Source organism: Phragmites australis, chromosome 1, assembly GCF_958298935.1.
Source record: "Phragmites australis chromosome 1, lpPhrAust1.1, whole genome shotgun sequence".
In the NCBI taxonomy this organism is placed as follows: Eukaryota; Viridiplantae; Streptophyta; class Magnoliopsida; order Poales; family Poaceae; genus Phragmites; species Phragmites australis.
Window position 1 is genome coordinate 12,809,831 of NC_084921.1, and position 23,647 is coordinate 12,833,477.

General features: G+C 42.1%; 1 protein-coding gene and 1 pseudogene across 3 annotated transcripts; one reads left to right on the forward strand and one right to left on the reverse strand.

The window, feature by feature from the left end:
* Positions 1-532: 532 nt before the first annotated feature.
* Positions 533-12,595, forward strand: LOC133910237 (transcription factor TGA2.3-like). 3 transcript variants are annotated; one of them, XM_062352757.1, is made up of 11 exons: positions 533-805; positions 6,913-6,984; positions 7,202-7,333; positions 8,190-8,575; positions 9,222-9,299; positions 9,393-9,452; positions 10,852-10,929; positions 11,009-11,060; positions 11,164-11,435; positions 11,791-12,036; positions 12,197-12,595. In XM_062352757.1, the coding sequence occupies exons 4-11, from the start codon at positions 8,402-8,404 to the stop codon at positions 12,341-12,343; spliced, it is 1,107 nt and encodes a 368-aa protein (XP_062208741.1). In that variant the 5' UTR covers positions 533-805; positions 6,913-6,984; positions 7,202-7,333; positions 8,190-8,401; the 3' UTR covers positions 12,344-12,595. The 3 variants fall into 3 exon arrangements, with proteins under 3 accessions (XP_062208741.1, XP_062208753.1, XP_062208746.1); XM_062352769.1 differs by lacking the exon at positions 8,190-8,575 and having other exon boundaries at positions 535-805; XM_062352762.1 differs by lacking the exons at positions 6,913-6,984; positions 8,190-8,575 and having other exon boundaries at positions 535-805.
* A 2,800-nt stretch (positions 12,596-15,395) lies between these two features.
* Positions 15,396-22,958, reverse strand: LOC133887840 (uncharacterized; annotated as a pseudogene).
* Between the last annotated feature and the right edge of the window lie 689 nt (positions 22,959-23,647).

Here is a 23,647-nt window from a genome sequence, read left to right on the forward strand (position 1 = left end):
AAACGTGCCCTTAATACAACAAGGCCCAAGCAGCATATGGCTGATGTAGCAAAAGTATCTCAAAAAATCCTGAAAAACTGGTGCTCAATTGTAGTAATGGTTGGCCTACAAGCAACAGCTATAGTCACAATGTGTTTCATGAGTCCGCTGTTGTTATGCCTTTGGTTTAGGGGACTCAGCACCATAGTCACCAGAAATTCAGATTAATCGGGCCAAGGAGCGGGGTCGCAAGACGTGGATCTACATCTAACAAAAATATGGTGTGAATGGGGTATACATCTTCACGATGATAAATTAACGATGCGGAATGCGGTTCCGATTCATCCGAATCGATACCTCATTATAAATATTAAAGACATATGCTATAAGTACAGATGTTAACTAGTACGTGTATATATCAGCCAAAAAATGACAAAAGGGTTGGGTTATTGTCTGCAGATGGGCTACAAGTTAGAAAAAAAAAATGAGATGGGCTGCTGTCTGCAGGGCGCATGCACATCCAGCCCACCTAATGGACTGCCCTACCCACCTCTAGTCTCAGCTAACACACGCAGCCGCCAAACTCTTTCCTCGCTTTCTCTCTGCTCCCATCAATCAACGCCGCCAGCCACAGATTCGTCGTCGCCGGTCGCCCACCAGCGGCCTTGTCCATCTTCCCCTCTTCTCTTGCTTCCCCGTCCCTTGATACATCTCGATCCATGCGACAACTGGGTGGGGCAAAAGTCAGCGCGCGACGGTGTTGGCCTGGCGACGGGAGAACCGGCGTGAAGTCCGACGACAGCGGCGGCGACGATGCAGGGGCTAGGTTAGTTCGAGCCTCCATCCTCCCTTCCCCTCCTCTCCAGGCGGCGTCCCGATGTCGATCCCAACCCTCGATCGGATCGTTCGAACCGGGGTCGTGGGTCGCGGCATCGACCCCGACTCCTGTGACTATGCTCAGCACGGTGTCCCTAGGGCAAGCCTCCAAGGGAGGAGGGAAGCCGATGGCACGAAAGGTGTGGCCAGCAGCGGGCTGGGCTCACAGATGAGGGAAAGAGGAAGGCAGGAGAGCTGAAAGCTGATAAGATTAACCTCCTTAATTCTTACTTTATAATTGAGGAGCCCCTGGCCTATACATTTATAGCCTCGACTCGGTATAGATCCCATCTATTATGGGAGGACCCTTCCTAACTTAATCAAGAGAGATAATTATAATTCTTAAAAGATAAACTTCCTAATCTACTAGAATCCGAACTCTTCCTAGTTACCTCAAAAAAAAAATCTTCCTAGTTAGGCTTCGTTTGGCACTAATGGGAATGAAACCAAGGGAGAGTGGAACCACGTGTGGATTGGGTGGATCCCCTCCCCCACCCAATCCACTTCCAGGTTGGGGATTTGATCTTTGATTTAGGTTGTATTATTTGGTAGTTGCTTGGATTGGCTTGGATTGACACAGTTAGCTCCGTATAACACTATATGCATGCTTGTACTAACACTTCCATGCCACAAACACAACAAAAATCATATGCCAAGTATACACTCTATGTGCATTCTGCTACATGTGTCTTCATGTCCCAAAAATTTGAAACAAAACAATACAGAAAATTCAAAAACAAAAGACCAAAAAGAAATAAGATTAACATATAACAGGCCAAAAACTTGAAGTATACACTAAGATATAAATTCATTGAACCTGGTAGCTTTCGAGCATATAAATTCATTACATATTAATTTACTAAATCCAAATATAGCACTTTAGAGAAAATGTTCCAAGTTCATGTTCCCTAGTCCCGAATTTCTTTTGAAGAATAATTCCAGAGATAGAGAGACCAAAATTTCTTTGCATGCATGAATCTTGGATTCTTTTTAATTGCCCAGAATAATCTCTTTGCATGCAGCAACTTGGCTTCTTGCTGGACATCCTTTCTTGGGTTTCCAATGCATACATGCAAAGACATGCAGATGCGGCTAATGTATTGCGGCCTAATGAACAGAAAACAACGAACAGAAAAAACATAATAGTATATCAAATTCAACTCATTTAATCCCATTTTGGCCCATTAATTGCACGAATCCCCGGGCGATTATCACCAATTGCCAAATTTGATTATCAACACACTGCTTTTTTCAGTGCAAGCATAATAATGCCTAGTTGTGACTAGAATTGAAGATATAATGAACTGCGAACATAATATTGCCAATGGTCATAGCACACTACAGATCAGACAATATATGAAACTGTGAACATAACGCCTGGCCATCTATTTCTCTTAGCTGCCGTTGGCACCGCTCACTGCCAGTCCTCTATCACCACGGCCGCTGGCGCCCCTGCAGCCTCGCTGGCCTGCTAGACCGGCTTGCCTTCCATGGTGCTCCCTCTAGGCCCGGAACCTCCCCCAACCCGAAATTCCCACCACGATCATAAAAATCGAGGGGGAAAATCAGCATTCAATGAAAATCAAATAAGAAACCAAGAAGGAATAGAAGTTCTCCCAACTGGTGCATTTCATCGAGCAGGTAGCATGCTCTTTGTATTGTTGCCTTGTCGATTCATCCATCGTTGCCTAGATACCGCAAAAAGCGATGCCGGCTGTCTGCTCTCCGTCGGCATGTGCTCACACCTCGCCAATGCAAGCTGAGGCATGGTCTCGCGTGCTCGTCATTGAGGCCGTGACACCACGCTGTTCACGAGACCTAGTAGCCACCTCTGTAGTTCGATCTTGGGAGGCATAAGCCTGATGGCGGTGCTTGTAGCAGGTGCCGCGCACAAACCTGCCGGAGAATCACACATGCGTGCTCAAGGCACAGGAAGCAAAAGGGTGATACAGGCAGGGTGACGAGGATGAAAGGCAAGGGAAGGACGAGGGTTTAATACCAGCTGTTGAGGGAGAACCGCCGGAGTGGAGCCACCGGAGCTGCCTGTGAGGCAAGCAGAGCGCGCGTGAGAACGACGCGACTCGCGAGAGACAAGCAACTTTCTCGTTCCCAGACTCAAAGGGGGATTTTTATTTTCCTCTTGGAACGGCAAGGTTTGGGCAGGGGTGGATCCGATCCACGCTAGAGCCAAATGCACCAATTACTCCACAACGGAGTTCTGTCCCTCGCGTGGTTTCGTTCCCCGAGTGGGCGGGATTAGGCTCTAATCCTGGCGGTTCCCTGCCTTGCCAAACAAGGTCTTAAGAGGTAACCTGACAACCAAGTTGGCGGGGCCTCCTGGCCATGCGGCTGCACTAGGGTTGGCACCCTAGTGTGGCGGTGCCAACCTAGGCTGCCAAGCCCATAACATATGTGCTCTTATGGGTGATGTTTCTGAGTATTTTGAACTCAAATATGTTAGCCATAGTTTGTCTTTGGCACCAAAAGAGGGAAGTTTTGTGTTTCCTATGCTGTAATCCTGAACTTTCCACCTTTTCCTAAACGGCAATGCTTCCACTCGGGCGTCCGAATCCAACGGAGAAATCAGACATCTCACTCCTACCGCTAGCTAGTACTTCCTTTTGACCCATCGCTCATCCAAATGAATTGTTTATTTCAGTGTGGCAACGTGGCTCATCCTCCTCCATACACAACTAACACTACTCATCCTTATCCTGACCAAGATGCTACTATCCAAAATTTATCCGCCATTGCCTCCCAAGCTCCCAGATCCCCTTCCTCTTCCTAGCTCCTAACCTTGCCCAGCTCCAGCATGCAGCGCACCACTCCCACGTACAGGCCGGCCATGGGAGGTGCCACATGAAGCAGCTCGTCCAGATTGGACCACTTGCCGCCACACGCAGCACCGGTGACCTCACCTTGGGAGGCTACCCCAGCGAAGAAGTAGCAGGTCGTGTCGCCCTTGTTCCCCCGGTGCACCCCTTTGGCTCCTCCACAACGTCCCCGCGCAAGTACCTCGCCCCGGGCGTGTTTTCCGCGCCCATCACCCCGACCAACAACCGAGGCATGAGCTAGAAGTCACCAACATGTGACTTATCTGTTCGTGTGTGTTTGTCGCAGATATTTGTTGCAGCAGACGTCGATTTGGTTCCAAGCTCATCGGTTGGAGCACAACAGATCCGTCACTGCCATAAGTAGAGTTCATTGGCTGAAGAGGAAATGGGTGGTGAAAGCTGCAACATGTGATTTTAGGGATGTTGTATTTTCAATGTTGCATCAACCTACTTAAGATGTTATGATTAGTGTTTTTTGATGTTGCAATATGTTATTTGGGATGTTATTTTATGGGGGATGTGATTTGGGATGTTGCAACTGATGATTTCGGATGTTGCAACATGTGATTAAGGATGTTACAACAGATAATTGGAGATGTTGCTACATGTGATTTGGTTGGACTGATGTTGTATTAGGTGCTTTGGGATGTTGCAATATGTGTTTTGAGATGTTGCAATAGTAACTTTTGGATGTTGCAGTTTTTCAGAGTGGTTGATGTATTTATGGGTGGGAAACTCGATTTTATAGATCTAGGATCTTTTTCATGCTATTTTTGCAGTGGGATTAGTCAAGGAGTCGATCTCATTTAAGACCTGCTACACGAGCGTAAGGTCGAGTAACTCCATGAAGTTTCACCCGAAAATGTTGCGTGCAACATGGAGTGATGTTGAGGTTGGAATTTTCTCCTGAGATCGGATGCATACAGGAGGGAAGTTTTGTGTTTCCTGTGCTGTGATCCAGAACTTTCCACCTTTTCCTAAAAGCATCTACAAGTTCCCAATTAACAGATGTTATAGACAACATGTTAAGTTTACAGTCACAATTAAAATCACAAAGTGCTTGCATAATAAGGGCTCATTTGGATCATGGGATTTTTGTAGGATTAGCTTAGATATGTTTTGTCTCCCTCAACATTTGGAATGGAAGATGCACTAGTTATTCTTTGAAACAGACTACTACCTGTACTTTTGTTTGGAAGAAAACAAGAGGTAAAAGCAAAAAAGAATCTGGAGCCCGAAGAAACGAGCAAAATGTTCCAAAAGCATGGCCTAGAGGTTTTTGCTAACGTAGATTTACTGCTAACCAGTGACTAGTGTCTTTTCCTATGTTTTTCCTTCGTCTGATCCAAACACCTTTCTAAGTTTTCTCCCCTCTGTTTTCTACGGCCATGCTTTGCAACTACATTTTGTGCCTTTCTTGTGTTTCAACTATTCTAGTGTTTTTTTATCCATATAGTTTCAAACATGCCATAATAGTTAAATTCATAGTCACTAGAAATTTGGGTCGAGGAATGGGGTCATGGGTCGACATCTAACAAAAATGTGGTACAAACGGGTATACCTCCTCGAGACGACAAATTAACGATGTGGAACGCGACCCCGATTCATCTGGGTCGATACCTCGTTGTAAATAATATCTATCACAAAGTTGGAAAAGAAAACCAAAAGAAAAGATAAGGAAAGAAGAGATGGGGCTGCCATCTGTTGGCCCATCAGCCCCATCTAGCCCACCTAACTATTTGCCCTAAGCCTCTTCTGTTGCCAAATATCAGTAACAGCAAACGAACACCTAGCATGCAGATAATTCACAATTTGATTGTGCAGACATATCTAAAGGGTGTTTCTGGGATATAAAAGCAAAACAAGAAGAACTGAAGGAGCAACAAACTTTATATTTGAATAGAATTAGCTCTGCATCAAATAAAAACTAAGAACCATAAGGCAAGACAGTGTTTTTTTGTTGTAATACCGTAAAATAAATGCATTTCCAGAGAAAAATCACAAGCACTAGGTTTCAACAAAACATGAATACATATCGTAGGTCATTTTCAATCATCATGAATTTAGATCACCTAATAAGCTAGCAAGTAGCAACCATTTGTTTTTGCCCTATCCAGAGCTAGTGCGAAACTAGAGCCACAAGCACTAGGTTTCGACAAAACATGAATACGTACTGCAAGGTCACTTATCATTTCCAATCATCATGAATTTCCAGAGAAAATAAATGCATTTCCAGAGAAAAGTCATAAGCACTAGGTTTCGACAAAACATGAATACATACTGCAAGTTAACTTATCATTTCCAATCATCATGAATTTAGATCACCTAATAGGCTAGCAAGTAGCAACCATTTGTTTTTGCCCTATCCAGAGCTAGTGCAAAACTAGAGCCGAGCCAATGCAAGAATCGAGCACGATAAGTGTGACCTAGGAGCGAGAACAGCACAACTCAAGCTTGTGACAAGCTAGCACACATCGCTCAAACCAGGGGAGATAAGATGAGGGGCCCCGAACTGATCGAAAGGGAGTGGCTTTACCTTGTCACGAAGCTGCCAACTGCGCCACCTGGCAGTAGCCGTCGCCGTTGCCGCGAGCTAACTCACCGAGCTGCCGCGAGCTAACTCCTCAAGCGGACATCGCCGCCTGCGTTGGCCAGGACGAGGCGGCCGCATGCCCCTGACGTCGTCATCTTGTCTCCCCTAGTTTGAGCTACGTGTGCTAGCTTGCCGCGAGCTTGAGTTATGCTGTTCTCGCTCCTAGGTCACACTTACCGTGCTCAGTTCTTGCATTGGCTCGGCTCTGGTTCCGCACTAGCTCTAGATAGGGAAAAAGACAAATGATTGCTACTAGCCTACTAGGTGATCTAAATTCATGATGAATGGAAATGATAAGTGACCTTGCAGGATGTATTCATGTTTTGTCGAAATCTAGTGCCTGTGGCTTTTCTCTGGAAATGCATTTATTTTACTGTATTACAACAAAAAAAACATTATCTTGCCTTATGGTTCTTAGTTTTCATTTGATGTAGAGCTATTTCTATTCAAATATCTCAATCCGTACAGTAAAGTTTGTTGCGCCTTTATTCTTTCTGCTTTGCTTTTATATCCAAGAAATGCCCTTTAGATATGTCTGCACAATCAAATTATGAATTATGTACATGCTAGCTGTTTGTTTGTTGTTAATGATATTTGGCATATTTCAATCTGCCTCCTGCATTCTTGTAGGATCCATGGTTGATTTGTTCCTTTGTGAAAACGATAAATCAAACCGTCTATGCGTCTGGAAGGTGTTAGGAGGTAGAAGCATGGTTGATCTATTGCTTTTCTATCCAAGTATCCAATCTTACCATTTGAATCAGTTCATCTATATATTTATTGTGTGTACTCCATTGCCAACGTGGTATTTGGAACCGAATTAGTGGACTCATCTTGTCTGGTAGTGTCCAAGTTTCATCAGTGTTTAATCTTTATATTGATGTTATGTCTTTGGCATGTTTTCTTTGTCATCAAACAGGCAGTAACAAACTGACTTAGCCTTAGGCTCTCTCTGTGGAGGCCACATTTTGAGAAGTGAGGGTAGTCTACGATGGCAGATGCCAGCCCTAGAACAGATACATCAACAGATGAATCTAACGAAAGCCACAGGGTAAGTCTTGTTGATCATGATCTGAGGTATTTGATGTAAACATTTATTGTTTGGCTTCATGTTATGAGTGGAGAATGACACTATTATTTTTGTAAATTATTGTGTGAATCATCATTGTTGTTAACGTATGATGCCAAAAGTAATTTTCAGCTAGAAACCATATGTACGTGTGCCAATGTTTCCATGTAGTTATATGAGGTCCATTATCGCAGCTAAATAATTTGAGCAATAGAAGTTGAACAAGCGAATTGGACCAAACAAAGTATGTACATAGAGGTTTTCTTGTAAGAAAATTCTGTAGCTTGTTGTTCCTTCATATTTGTAAAGATTGGGATGATGTGTATACTGAAATGGCATAATGGCATGTTCAGTGCTGAGATTTCCTAAAGAAATCTCTAGAATAGAACCTTGACACTTAATAATCAAATAGAACTATGTGTACTGCATGGACAAGTCACATAATTGTCCACCAAATTAGGGAGTCCTGAAAAAATAACATGAGCAGTTGGGCTTGCATATAGCTGGCGAAGTTCTGCAACATTTGTTAAATTTGATCAGTAAACCATGTAATTTTCTTGACTTGGACCCTTAAAACTATATCAATTTTTTTTTCAGTTCGCATTTTTTTTCTTTGTTCTGTTTTTCGTTCTTTCCAATAGCTTGTCTAATTGAACCATTGTACTACAGTATCACATGCACTGTAAGTTGATTACATTGTATGTACATTTGATGTAACACATAGACCATAGGTTTTATTTTTACCTCCAACTGAGGTCTTTTGATTAATTGATCGTGTGGTAATTGATGCATGCGAAGGTATCCATAATACATTTGTGTGGGATGCAAACCATAACAGGTCGTACTTGCAAGCCACCTTGCTTTTAAGGCGTCGCCTAGGCGTCCAGACGAGCTGCGATTCTGGGCGTCGGCGTCGCCTAGCCAAAAGAGGGGAGAGAGGGAAGAAGGGAGCATGGAGAAGAGGAAGAGCAAGAGGGGAACCAAGGAACTAGCAGGCGGCACGGCTCTCTCCCTTCGCCTTCCCCATCCTCGTCGGATCCGGTGTGACGGATGGCACAACTTTGCCCCCACTCAACTGTGGCGCCGGTGATCTGGAAGGTGGTGGCGGCGGTGCTCCATCTGGATAGGAGCAGGGGAAGGGGACAATTCAGGCCCGATAGAGACACTTGGGGGTGGCGGCGCTCGCCACTTGTTGCGGGGCTGGTGGCGTCAGGGACTCGAGAGGTAACGTGAAGTGGAGGGTGTCAAGAGATGGGCACGTGAGGGGGGAGGGGAGGGGAGGGGACGAGGGGTGCTTTATGGGCTGGCTTGGATTGGGCTTTAGTAGGCTAGTGGGCTGACTACTTGTTGTGGTTGTGGCCTATTGGTGTTCCTATTTTTCCTTTCTTTGTTCTAATATACGTGTGAGTATGGCATCCGCCTCGTCTGCCTTACCGCCTCGCCTTAAGCGCTTAAGCATTAAGAAGGGGTGGGTCGCCACGTCTCGCCTTAACATCTTAAGAACACTGCAAGCCACATAATACAGAAGTGGATTGGGGGTGCTAAAAGTTTTTGCATTGGCAAACATGTGGCATACAGGACTCTTAACGGCAAAATCACATGATGAATCAACATTAGAACGCTAAAGGATTATAAGAAACAAAATTAGGGTCAGTGAACAAATTTAACTTTTGCGTAAGTTTTAAACACTAAGCCTCTACTTTCTCCATTCACGAATCAAAGTCAAAATAAAGAAAACTAAACTAATTTTGCTTTCCAGAAAACTAGAAAAAAATCTCATTCCTTGTTAATGCAAAACATCGGAAGTCTAGGAGAGGAAAATCTAAATATAGGAATGGTGGGAGCTTGATAGCTATGTTGTCATCTGCAGCTTGAACCAGGCCCAGGTGCTCTTGTTGTTGCTTCCGACTCCAGTGACAGATCCAAGGACAGACATGGAGATCAAAAGGTATACATGTTTTGAAGTAGTGTTCGCCTTTCCAACTGATATTGTCACTCCTGCAATTTGCAAGAAATATTTTGCTTATAACTTAATGTGTAGACACTGCGCCGACTTGCTCAAAATCGCGAGGCTGCAAGGAAGAGTCGTTTGAGGAAGAAGGTGCGTGGATGTTAGTTTTTAGTCTTTGTACCTATAGTGCTTTTATGTTTTTATAGACTTTTGCTTACTTGGTATAGTGTTCTACGGCTACTTCTGTATCTTAAACATAGTATTATGCTATCAGGGTTCAGGTCTTGTACTTCTCTTTTTCATATATTTGGCGTAGTTATTGGGTCATTGTGCGCATACTGCCATTGTTTGTGCAAGTGTTTTGCACAAGGGTGCTTGGTGACTTCGCTTGTTAAAAGCTGGGATACAAATCAAGGAGGCGTAGCTATTGGGTCATTGTGCTCTTACTGCCATTGTTTGTGCAAGTGTTTTGCACAAGGGTGCTTGGTGACTTTGCTTGTTAAAAGCTGGGATACAAATCAAGGACAAGAAAAGGCGTAAATGTTGCTACCGGTTTAGCTGCTTGTGGAGCTTTAATTGAGTACTGTGAAAGTTTTTGGTGAACTATTACACTAAAAAGCGTAAACATAAAGTTTGTTTGATGGAAAGTTAGCACAATCCTGCTTATTTTCCAATGGGGGTTTGCTTTGGTGGTCCTGTTTTATGAAAAGTTTGCACATCTTAAAGCATGATTAGTTATTTATAACCAGGGGAAAATTCATCTCTATAATACAATTAGTTTTGTTATCCAAAATATCTCTTCCGATCCTATTGTGTTTGGCCTGGAAAATAAAGGACGTGTTCTTTTTATGGAAGATCCGGCTTTTACAGGAAAATACCTGGGTTAGCACACTAGGATACTTACATCAACACTGTGCTTGTTCAGCAGTTGCGCTGGCTACCGGCTAACAGAGACCATGATGTATTCTCTCAGTATTACTGGTCTTGTGACAAATATTGATTTCTTACTTTGATCATACACCACATAATTGCAACAAGCAAGATGAATCCACTGCATATTTTATTGTAGCCTTTGATCAGAGTTCCCTTTATGGACCCTGAATATACTCGTAAGTCAAACTTATTTAATTGGAACCTCATCAAGTCAAACTAATTAATATAAGTGTTATGCGCCGGCAACCCATGGGTTTGTTGGGCTGACCCAGGGCAGTGGCAGCCAGGGCTAGGGCAGCCATTGCCGCCACCCCGAGGTGTGCAGCCAGCCTAGGTCAGCCACTGCACACCGCCCTTTCCACCTTCCAAGTCGGTCACCTGCACGGTTGGTTAGACTTGCCAGTTAAGGTAGTGAGTCTAACCAATAATTAAGGAATGTAACAATAAGTCCGTACAGAGTTACTTTAGTCATTATTAACTACTTTTGCTTTAAGATTCACATTTTTTTCCTTGAGAAGACCACTGAAGCAAGCCCCTTTCCAATTTCTAATGTAGATTGCCCATGGCTATTGTTGTGGACTTGTGGTATTGATTGGTAATTCTGCTCTTTCTGCAGGCATATGTTCAACAGCTGGAGAATAGCAGGCTAAAACTTACCCAACTAGAGCAGGAGTTGCAACGAGCCCGTCAGCAGGTTTACTCCTATTGCATGTCACTATTTACAGCTCTGGGTGGCTTCATTTGAAGTTTGCTTAAGAAATTATCTCTCACAGGGCATTTTTATATCTAGCTCGGCTGATCAGTCACACTCCAATAGTGGAAACGGTAATATTTAGTTGCCATGGATAATGTTTGCTTGATCATTTCCATGGAAGTATCCAAGCAGTAATTCCCTTCTATGATGGAAAAAAACTGCCTTTTCTTACAGGGGCATTGGCTTTTGACATGGAGTATGCACGGTGGTTGGAAGAACACAATCGGCAAATTAGTGAGCTAAGGGCTGGAGTTAGTGCTCATGCAAGTGATAATGATCTCCATAGTGTTGTTGAAAAGATCATGTCACACTACGATGAGATTTTCAGGCTAAAAGGAAATGCAGCCAAGGCAGATGTCTTTCATGTGTTATCAGGCATGTGGAAGACACCAGCAGAGAGGTGTTTCTTGTGGCTGGGAGGTTTCCGACCATCTGAGGTTTTAAAGGTTTGTATGTAGCCTTAGAATCTTTTTATAATCTTTTGGGCCCTCCTGGAGTAGCAATGCACCTCTTATTAATAGAAGGAGTGTTGTACTACAAACTTTACTCAAGAAGAAATAAACGTATCAGGCTAAAACCTGAAGGATTTCTTTGTGATATCGATATATATTATTATATCAATGAATTAGTATGTTGGGACATGCATGCAAATTACTAATTTGGATAATGCAGCATCATGTGTCTTGCTTTGCTTTATTTTGCATACTTTGATTTATGGTCATTGGACGGTGTGTTAGTACTTTCCTTTTTCAAGTGTTGGTGATTTTATTGATGAGTTTCTAATAAATACGAAAACTGCAGCTTCTTTCAACACAGCTTGATCCTCTCACGGAGCAGCAGCTGTCAGGGATAGGCAACCTTCAGCAGTCTTCACAACAGGCCGAGGATGCTCTTTCACAAGGAATGGAGGCCCTTCAGCAGTCCTTGGCAGAAACCTTGGCTGGGTCTCTTCCCTCTTCTGGATCAACAGGAAATGTGGCAAATTACATGGGTCAAATGGCCATGGCCATGGGAAAGCTCGGAACTCTTGAGAATTTCCTTCGTCAGGTATTGACTCTCTTTTTCAAATGTATGTTCAGCATAGATAAGGGGCTTATGCGGTGATCAAAGGAGTCTGGAGCATGTGAATTCCTGTAGACTGTAGTTTAAAATCGAAAATCACACGCTAAATCCTGCTACTTATGACTCGTTCCTTTGCTGTATCAAGGCTGACAACCTGCGGCTGCAGACCCTACAACAGCTACAAAGGATCCTGACCACTAGGCAGTCTGCTCGGGCTTTTCTTGTGATAAGTGATTACTCTTCACGGCTCCGTGCCCTGAGTTCTCTCTGGCTTGCCCGGCCGAAGGAATAGCGATCACATGTGATTTGACTTCAATACTTTCACAGTTTGGGGTTTGCCGGTGATGTTATCTGGAAGGTTTGACAAGACTGCAACAGACTTGATTCGGAGACATCTGCACATACTATAATGCAAAGGGATGCTGTGTTCATGTAGCTTAGTCATAGAATTAATTGCGTCAGTTCCTGGTTCATGTTGTATTATCAACCGCTGTAAAATTGATATTTCCTTCTTTTCAGCATTACCCTTGCGTCATTATGATCCTGGTTTGCAGAGAATGCACATTGGCATCGATTGGTCGGTTTTTGTTGACACTCACGAGAACATTTGACATCCTGTAGGAATATATATTGCAATAATCTAGCCAAGGGTATATGACCTATTCTCTGCCTTAAAATCAGTGCATACTCAATCTTTCCGTATTGCTGTCAAATATATATTGCAATAATTTGCTGTCAAATTAGACAAGGGTATAGGATTTTTTTTCTTGGTAGATTCATCCGTTGACTGCGTTGCTTGTTTCAAATTAGCGTAGCACTGTTTGTATGGTCTCTGATGATGGGATTGTGTATGTGAATGTCACTGGAATACCGTCCGTTTGCAGCTTTGGTTTAGTCTAGAGAGCATGTGGTATGAACATTTTCGTCATGCCATCTACCTGGCAAGTCATTCAACTGCCTTTCGTTAAGCACTTTCCAAGGGAGTTCTGACCTGATACGCGCATCTACACCTAGTATAAAAAATCTCTATAGTGCTCCCCCTTTTCCATTTTGGCACTTAAAGTTTATCATATTAAGCATGTCACAATATATCCACACAGAAAAAATATGCATGTGTGCAATACAAAAATATTTCATAACCTTATGTTGCATTATGGAGAAAAGCAATAGGTTTATCATTTTTTAGGGAGAGAAAAAACATTTCGCTTTTCTAACAAAACACGCATATCAGATGTACAAAATTTGCGTTTTCTACATGTATGCGTTTTATTTCGAATATTTTGAAGTGATTTATTTTAGTGTAGATATATTGTTCCCTTCACATGTTACACACATTATTCCCTTGACATGGCTAAAAGGACGAAGGAGTGGAAAGGTAGGCAAATGAACAAGAACATGGATCTTTACCTCTATGGGGGTGTTTGGCAGGGATCCAGATCTTGGATTTTTTGGAGCTGGTCATATCCAGCTCCAAGAAATCCAGGATCTGGAACTGTGGATGGATTGAGGGTATTTGGTTAAAAAAATTTAAAAAATAAATCTTTAAACCACTTTATTTTATTATACAAACTCCAGATCCAGCATGAATATCGGATCTGGAGCTGTGCCAAACAGGCCCTATACCTGCTAGGCAAAGGTTAGATAAAAGATGCAAACATGCCCACATTTGCTAACAAGTGTCTCGTTGCACATCGCATTCTAGTTGCAACGGACATCCCCAAACACTTCATGGAAAGGTACCTTCAAGTTGATCCACACCTGATCAATATTTGTGCAAAGAGTTTAAAATTAGAATAACAATCAAGGCTATAGGAACCGTGGGCCTTAACATCATAGGCTCAAAGTGTCTATTAAATAATGAGAACGATATTAAGCAAAACAAAGTTGGTCCCTTTTTTAAGGAGAGAAAAAAAAACCTTTTGTTTTTCTTACAAAACGAACATCAGATGTACAGAATTTGCGTTTTATTTAGAATATTTTGAAGTGAATTCATTTTAGTGTAGATACATTATTCTCTTAGACATGTTACGCACATTAAGATAGTATTGACATGGCTAAAAGGACAAAGGAGTGAAAAGCTATGCAAATGAACAAGAATGTGGATCTCTACCACTAGACCTGCTAGGCAAAGATTAGACAAAAGATGCAAACATGCCATACATTTGCTAACAAGTTTCTCATTGCACATCGCATTCTAGTTGCAACGGACATCCCCAAACACTTCATGGAAAGGTACCTTCAAGTTGATCCACACCTGATCAATATTTGTGCAGAAGAGTTTAAAATTAGAATAACAATCAAAACTATAGGAATAGTGGGCCTTGACATCATAGGCTCAAAGTGACTATTAAGTAATGAGAACGCTATTAAGCAAAACAAAGTTGGTCCCTGTTTTAGGGAGACAAAAAAACCTTTTGTTTTTCTTACAAAACGAACATCAGATGTACAGAATTTACGTTTTATTTAGAATATTTTGAAGTGGATTCATTTTAGTGTAGATACATTGTTCTCTTGACATGTTACGCACATTAAGATAGTATTGACATGGCTAAAAGGACAAAGGAATGGAAAGCTATGCAAATGAACAAGAATATGGATCTCTAACACTAGACCTGCTAGGCAAAGGTTAGACAAAAGATGCAAACATCTGGCTAAAAGGACAAAGGAGTGGAAAGCTATGCAAATGAATAAGAACATGGATCTCTGCCACTAGACCTGCTAGGCAAAGGTTAGACAAAGGATGCAAACATGCCCTATATTTGCTGACAAATGTCTCGTTGCACATCGCATTCTACCTAAATTCTGAAAAAGTTGATAGAACGTACAAACCAATTACGCGTTCAAGACGGTTGAATTCAGGAACTTAAGGAGAAACAGATGCCACAAGAAAGCTTCAGCAGCAATGCAAAACAAGCCCATCATTCTGATCTCAGGTATAGTAATTCTTTTGCATGGGTATAGTTGTCCTTAAATCAATAAAAGGTCAATTTCATCAATACTTATCACTCACTGAACACCTGCAAACAATGCTTTAATTTCAAGTTCAAGTTGCACATATCACACCTACGGGAGTCCCATTAAGTTAAAAACAGCGTCCGCAAACTTAGATTATTCATAGAAAGTATTCTAAGCAGCATATGATCCCCATTCTCTACTATCAACAGAAGTCAGTATGACAGGTTAGACACTCCCTAGTGAACTTCCATTGTCTTATGAGAAAAGTTATATCATAATATATACGAAGCGAGAGGCGCAGCAAAGCAAGTGACTGCAACTTAGCGCCTCCCTTGGTTAAAGCACCCGTTCTTTGCCCTTGAGATTTGCTTGCACAGCAAGTTATGCTTTCACGATACCCATGCAAAGTGCGGGCATATTGCCCGCCTTGTGGCAGTCCAGTTGCCGCATCCATAGAAATACCGTCCTTGCATGGGTCCAGGCTTGCGCAAGTGCTCCACTGCTCAGCACTCCACAACAGCAGTACATTGGTCTATCCTTTCCTGCGGAGGTGGCATATGGATTAACCTGCACGAGAGATTCCAGCATCTCATTTGGCTTCTGCTGCGACTGGACGGGATCTGGAGAACGGTCAGGGGATAATTGACAGGTTGTTGACTGTGGGCCAGGTTGCCACACCAATGAGTTGGTGATAGAGAACTTGAAGCCCAGGTGCATCGAAAGTGCAAGGAGGCGAGCAGTATTGCGAGCATCATCAAGGCCACAGTGAGCACGACCCTCCCATGTAAGGCCAGCCAACTGGACTGCCTCCTTCAAGTTGCAACGGACATCCCCAAACACTTTATGGAAGGAGATACCTTCAAGTTGATCCACACCTGATCAATATTTATGCAGAAGAGTTTAAAATTAGAATAACAATCAAGGCTATAGGAACCGTGGGCCTTGACATCATAGGCTCAAAGTGTCTATTAAATAATGAGAACGCTATTAAGCAAAACAAAGTTGGTCATCAAGTATATGAGTTGGAAAACTTTCACTAGCTCTGATAATCATAAGATGTCATGTCGATGGAAGAAAAACAGTTCCTATGGTAAAACACAATTAAATAATAACCTTTATCATGAAAGATACAAATTGTTTAGCTCTATTAACTGATATTTTTATTCTATGCGAGGAAATGTAGACATAAGAACAAGAAAAGAATTGACAATCTTGATCTAACATATCGTACTATCAACATTATACCTATTCTCTCACTAAGTATGCAAGTCAAAACTATAGTGTTCCTCTTATAACAAGTGAGTTAAATTAGCTGCATATTTCATTCTTTAGTTCTAGCATTGTAACAAAAAAGCTCGCGTTGGTGTTTACTGACTACTTTATGCTAATTGAATATACTTCCACGTATAAACAAAAAAGAATACAGGAACAATTCTGACATTGTACAAAGAACCACATTTTTTTGGGGTCAAAAACATATTAAGGATTATTCTCTGAAAAGTTAAGGCAGCGCATCAGCTGCAGATACATTTTTCCTTTCCAGAATCAGTACAGTAGGGACCAAGGTTCCCAAAAAACACAGACCCATGGTTTTGGGTACCCAGTATCAGAGCGACCAGTTCACCCGCTATCTATATCCTTTTAAACCATCTTCTATATTAAAACGCTTAGAATTGCATCTTGTAATGGTTTATAAACCCTATACAGACTACATATCCTAGGCTACCACTGCTGTATGTCACCACCTGCTAATATGTCACCAACAGTAGTTGAGAAACAGTGGGACATGTAAGTTGAGCACGCTGCATAAAAGTTTCTGCCATCTTCTATCTGTGTTATGATCTAGTACTAGTAGGGCAAAGTGACAAACATGATCATAACCTCTAAATGCCACAATAATAGAAGCCTGAGTGTGGAAGATATTACACACACTGAAGTAAAATGGTAATATTACATCCCAATTCAAGGTACTTCTGTCACTAAATGACATCCCAATCTTTTGGAATACGTGCAGCACATGGCTATCAACAGATTTTTCAAATATTTTTAAAAATATAAGCACTACTACAGAACAATACATCACTGTCGACTCCAAAACACCCTTCACTACCAGTTTTGGAGCCGACAGTGGGTAACGAGCAGTGATAGTCGGAGACTGTCACTACCAACTCTATGGACCGGCAGTGAAAGGGGTTATCACTGCCAGCAGTGCTATGCCTCTCCCTCTAAAGATGCCCAAATGGATCGTGCCTACTGGACTGGCACGGCCCAGGCACGATATGACCCGAGCTGAGACGGGCCGGGCCGGTACGGCATGAGGCCATGGGCCGTTCTTGGGCCAAGCACGTGGCACGACCCGGCTAAGTCGGACCGGCACAGGCACGACCTAGCCTAGGCCAGCACGGCCAGTCACGCATGGACCCCGTTGCTTTCTATTTTCTATATATTTTTTTATTTTGTAACTATTTTTATCTATTTTCTATATTTTTATCTCATTTTATCTATTTTCTATATATTTTAAATTTTGTAGTTATTTTTTATTTTATCAGGCCGGCTATGTCGGCAGGCCGCCCGTGTGCCGTTGGACCGCCTGTGGCACCGTGCATGTCGTGCCCGCCGGTCTGGCCGTGCCGCCGGGCCGCAATCGTTCCTGGGCCGACCCGGCACTGCACGATGGTCAACGGGCCGTGCCATGTGCCGAGGGGGAGGCACGCGGGCCGGCACGGCATGGCCAATTACAGTAGCCGGGTTGTTCGAGCCGTGCTGAGCTGGCCCGAGTGGCCCATTTGGCAATCTCGGCCTCCCTCTACTCTGGCCCTATCCTCCCTCTCTCCTCTGTCTCTCCGTTTCTCTCCCACTCAATACATGCATACAATGAGACATATTTAATGTAAATCAATAATAAATTTATCTTCATTAAAACATAGTAATTTATGTCACACATATATGCATAATAGTTCTCACATATGACCCCTCAAAAAATCGGTCGAGTTGAGCTAGTCTAGTATCTTCGCAAAAGCTTGCCAATGATCTTCCAGTTGCGGCCACTTGTGAAAATCTGGTGTTGTACTTTCCTGCATAGACGTTTTGTTCAGTGTGTCCTTCTAGTTCTTAAATGAAAGGACTATGATCATTAGCGTCTTACGTTTAACTACTTTCATATATCTCTCTTCAGGGAAGTCGAACTTCTCTAATATCTTAGGCCACAAGATGTCGTTCTTGATCGAATCAGGAACCACATGTGGATCACCTTGTTCGCTAGTCCACAATCTGTAGCTGATGGACACGTGATCCTTAATAGCAATCCAGAACTCTCTCAGTTGCAGTTGGCTCCCTTGCTGGTGAGACCTCCGTGATCACAAATCATCCCGTAGGCATCTTCGAGGGGCCTTAGATACGATGCCACTCCTGGAATTGCTCATTATCGTGACCGTCTAGAGCATCAAGCATCTACGCACAAGCAAAAAACTATTAGGAACCTATACGATAATGTGTAGAATAGATGCATTCATCTACTTATGAATTACCTCATCACCTCCACAGACGTCTGTTTATTCCAGGTTGAGGTAGTGGCTCGGGCTACCTTCTTCAATGTTTGACGGCGGCACTACATCTCCTTCTGGCACCTCGGCCGAATCGATGGTTGGTGGTGTCATCCCTTTTTGGAAGTTCTGCATACGATGGTAACAAACGGTTGAGTATTCTACATATAGAGAGCTGAGAAAGGAGGGAGATAGAGATAAAGCCTAAGGGAGGGAGAGAGGCTGTCGAAAGAGTGAGATAACAATGAAATAGTCGATAGATAGAATGTATACACATACAATATTGTAATTGAGTACGTTAGAACCACATTTAATAAAAAAGTCACATCTTATATAGCAAAATAGGCATAAAGATACTGATAATTGACACATTGATCTTATAAGTCACATCATCTTACATAGTAAAATAATGATGATTACAACCAGAACTAGGATTATGACATCTTTATACGTAAAATCACACTTCTTAATTTTGAAGTTAGCCAATTTTAGCTCAGTTTGGATGACTTGACTGTTGTATACCGCAACAGCTTCATGTTTGGACTTGTATCCTTTGTAACATGCTCCTTTGAATCCATCAACTTGTGCGTGGTATTCCTCTCAACTAGAGAACACTCCACTTTGCCGGCCACAATGGATAACATACCATGTCATAGCAGTCCTAAATTTTAGAGAATATGCAAAAATAATATACTAAGTAGTGCTTTCATACAAACTCATCATGACAGTGCATTGATCAGTACTAAAATAAGCATAGCATCAGTATCTATACATTACGGTGTAAGAAGAAAAGCAACAAACAAAAACAAAAAATAGTCATCAGCATCACATGCAACCACTATCCAACAGAGTCTATTATTTGATTGATCCGTACCAGATTATGGAGATAATTATATACGACTGAAAACTCAACTGGGATAGTGAAAAGATGTGCGGGTGCATATGTAATAACCATCCCAATCGAGCTTTGCAGTCATATGTATGGTAAATACTCCTTTAATCATTTGCGTCTGCAAAATATGCTTGAGGACCACCTGAATATAAAAATCAAGAAACAAAGTAGTTCATATACACTGAACACAAACATACATGTAAGTGCCATAAGTACAGAAGCAAACCACCTCCATTCAAGCATGATAATGAACTGAACAACATATGGATGATTGAATAAAATTGCTCTCAAATAAATATAACAATTGGCCCCAGGACTACGATATCATGCTCGCTAATTGTCCATTTGACACATCACAAGCTGGGCTAGAAGCTAAGATCACAACTAGATGTAAAACTGAAAAAAATATTCTCTCAAATTGAGCTTTCTTCCTGGACAATGCTACTGGATATTAAAGCTGACAGGGAGAGGATTCCTCTTTGAGAAACAAACACTAACCGAGCAGCAAAATATCAGAGCAGTACCAAAGATTTTCCTACTCTTCCAGAATTCAATCAAAACAAGATTAATTGAATCAACAAATACAACAACTCATAGTCCAGGAACTAAGCCTAACTGGTAATATACAGACTACCAACAATAAGCACAGGAATTGAACAATGGAATGCACCACTACTTTCAAGGCAATCTATGGTAAAACCATAATTCAATTATCAAATCAACCATTAACCTCACAATACCTATCACTTCGTAGGAACCACAAACACCGTCTGGGAGGTGGAGGGATACGATGGACGGTGGATTACTCATCACGATGATGTATTAGAGCTCGGTGACGACAGCGATGGGGACGACCACATGGAGGAAGGCAGCCTTGGGGACGGGGCATCGGCGTAAAGGCAGGCAACTTCAAGGAGGACGAGAATGGCACCGGGAGGAGGACAGTGACGGTGCCGGGGAGTAGGATGATGACGTCAAGGAGGATAGGGACAACGGGCTCAGGCTCATCGGTGCGGGCTCGTGGCCTCCGGTGTGGGCTCGTCGGTGTTGGGAGGTGTTTTGGTGTAGGGCATAGGGAAGGGGAAATTTTTTCTATGTGTCAGAGGGCACATGCGTCGAGCCAATTTATAGGGGAAGGCTTTCACTACCGGCTCAATATGACGACCGATAGTGAAAGGGTACATTCACTGCCGACTTAAGAGGACGACTGACAGTGAAAGTAGTATCAATGTCGGTCCAATAAGTCCACCGGCAGTGAAACCCCTTTCACTGTTGATGCCACCGGGTGCAAAAAATTTGTTTTAGTTACGCGTGCGTGCGAAGAAACTCGAACCCATGGCCTGCCTAATACGTATTTTCTAGCAGCACATTTTCCTTTGAAAGCAATTTCTTTAAGAATAATAATAACTTTCTGAAGCTTTTATCAAACCACTCGTTGCTTGCCTTCAATTGCAGTAGTGAAAGCACGGTATGCAACTTTGTTTGCTCCTTCTCGCAGCCCAGGAATAACGGTGTTTTAAAGTCCTCTACCATATGCTAGAACTTTTGAAACTCTTTTTTATTGGTGAAGTTCCCCTCCTCATTGCGCAATATCTGCTCCAGATCATCGACCTCGACGTTGGCCAACATCAGCCAACGTATCTCTGGCAGGCGATATATCGATGTATTCGTCAATCGGCATATCAGTGCACATGTCTTCGTTTTCTCTTCTAATGTATTACTCTTCTTGTACGACCTCAGTTTCATCGTGCTTGGTCCAAGGGGTATAGCCAGACATAAAGCCCCTTAGCATCAAGTGAAAATGTATCTACTGGGTGGTAGAGAGCTGCTTCTTGTTCTCGCAATTGACGCATAGGCAACACATGTATTGAGACTGCGTATTTGACTTGTGTGCCAAGGCTGCTACCAGGAAACCATCCACGACGTTCTTGTACTATGTGCTCACACAGCTCGCATCGTACATCCATCTTTTGTCCATCTACAATTATATCATTATTGCAAATCCAAATTCAAAATATCTAGAAGATTTTACGATCACCAACAAATAAATTACCTCGTCATCTCCTACCGGCAATTGGTTCGGGTTGGAGGAGCCGCCTTTTGTATGCTTTCACATCCGCTTCCGATGAGTATTAGTTGGTGTCATCCCTAAAATTTTTCTTTATTATTCAACCCTTATCTAGGACTCATTAACGAAAAATGGAAAATAAATACGCTAATACCTAAAGTTTCTATATTAGAGGTTGCTAATTAAATAAAATATAAAAAATATTGGATCTGGCTACATACCTAAATATCAGCTAAATTTTCTAATTCATTAAAATCAAAAATAAATATGCTCATACCTAAAGTTTCTAATTGTAGACTTCTAAATTTATTCCTATGGTTCATTAGGATCAACATTAAAGGTTTGCCTAGGTCTCCATAGGGATAAGATCAACTTTGGTTTTTAAGCTAACATTTTGAGTTAAAATGCTAAATATAGGATTTAACTTGGGAATTTCAACTCACTTGAGCTCAAGAGGCTCCTAGAAACTTGCTTGCTGTTTCGAAAAAATTCAGAGTTCACTTGCCCTGAAAAATGAAGAAAAGGCAAATAAGCAAATGGAGAGAAAAAATGGATTTTGTTTGGATAGCAAGAGATAGCTCACCTAGACCTTCTTGTTGACCAAAGTTGAGCTTGAGTGGTGAGGGAATCAATGTGGGAGAAGGGATGAAGTGATTGTTGCCAAAGGAGAGTTTGTGAGTGAGAGAGTTCTGAACTATCTTGTGGTTGATCTATTAGCTCGAGCTAGAAAAAGGTGGGGAAGAGGAGAACATCATTGTCGGCTCATATCATCCGTCGGCAGTGATGCAGAGCTATCATTGTTGGTTAGTGGATTAAGCCGATAGTGATGAGACTGCTGGGTATCACTGCCAGCTCAATCCATCAGCTGACAGTGATGACCCTTATCACTACCAGTTCATAAGCCATGATGTCTAATTCTTCCTGCGCAGCTTGTGAACCGGCAGTGATAGACCGGTATATAAGCCAATTATGTAGTAGTGAAGTGACGAATGCACTAAATTTAAGGTTAGTGGGTGGCAAATTGTCAAAATTCAAGTTGAGGGTGGCAATTTACGCCAAATTTGCAATCTTCAGAAAGCACACATGGCAGCAGTGCAGTATCATCATTAGCATATCATACATGACCCTAAACCCTAAATTTATGCTGTACACATTACATCAGGCATTGCACATACTCCACTATTAAAAACAGAAGAGTTTCCTCATGTATGATCGATGCAAATTGATAAGATTGTACTGATGTAGAAGTTATTAGACATGTAAATATAAAATACGTTACCAGTTAAAATAAGGAGTTCTTTATTCTCTTAAATCCGCACTCTGATTCTAGCATTATACGGCAGTCCCAGTTATTAGACCAGGTCACAATAGCAAAGTTCTTGTTCTTAATGCCCTTGTCCTCTAGCCACTTATCATGCATGACCAAGGCTTCACTTAGAGGCACACCTCTGTCCACCTACACATGCATGGAGAATTATATTACTAACCATGTACACAACATGATAATAAAACTTGGTCGAGAGGTAGTTTCACATATGTATTGAGTTTATAGTTTGAAACAATAGTAAACGGTAAAAGTGAGATGAAAATAAAGGTGTACTGAAAATAATTGTGATGTCTTTTTACTTCAGATAACCTTGAAATGCTAACTGAGGAACAGTGCTATATTGTCATTAAAGCTAATGTGCTACGTTTCCTTCTCAAGAGGGAAGGGATGACTTCCTGTTAGGGTAAACATCACCAGGAGAATAGTTAGGTGGCAGCGATTGTTAGGAAAGGATTAGATCATAGATTGAGAAGATAATATATTAGAGGATACTAGAGAAAGGGATTATGAACTTGATTTGTTCTTCCTGCTTGATTACAAGGATGATGTGCTCTCCTTTGTATAGGAGCCGGCCTTAACAATCTAAACTAACAAATCTTATCTCTAAGACTAACTAATATATCTTATCTCTAACTAATCTAATCTTATCTCTAACCGGCGATACAATAACGTGTGGCTACAGTACCCCCGGTCGGTGAACAATAATTCTAGTACATGACAGCTTCACCCCTCCTTTCAAGACAGCTTGTCCTCGAGCTGTGGTGGCGACCATAGTAGTGTAGATCCCTCCACTGCTAGAGCAATAGAACCCT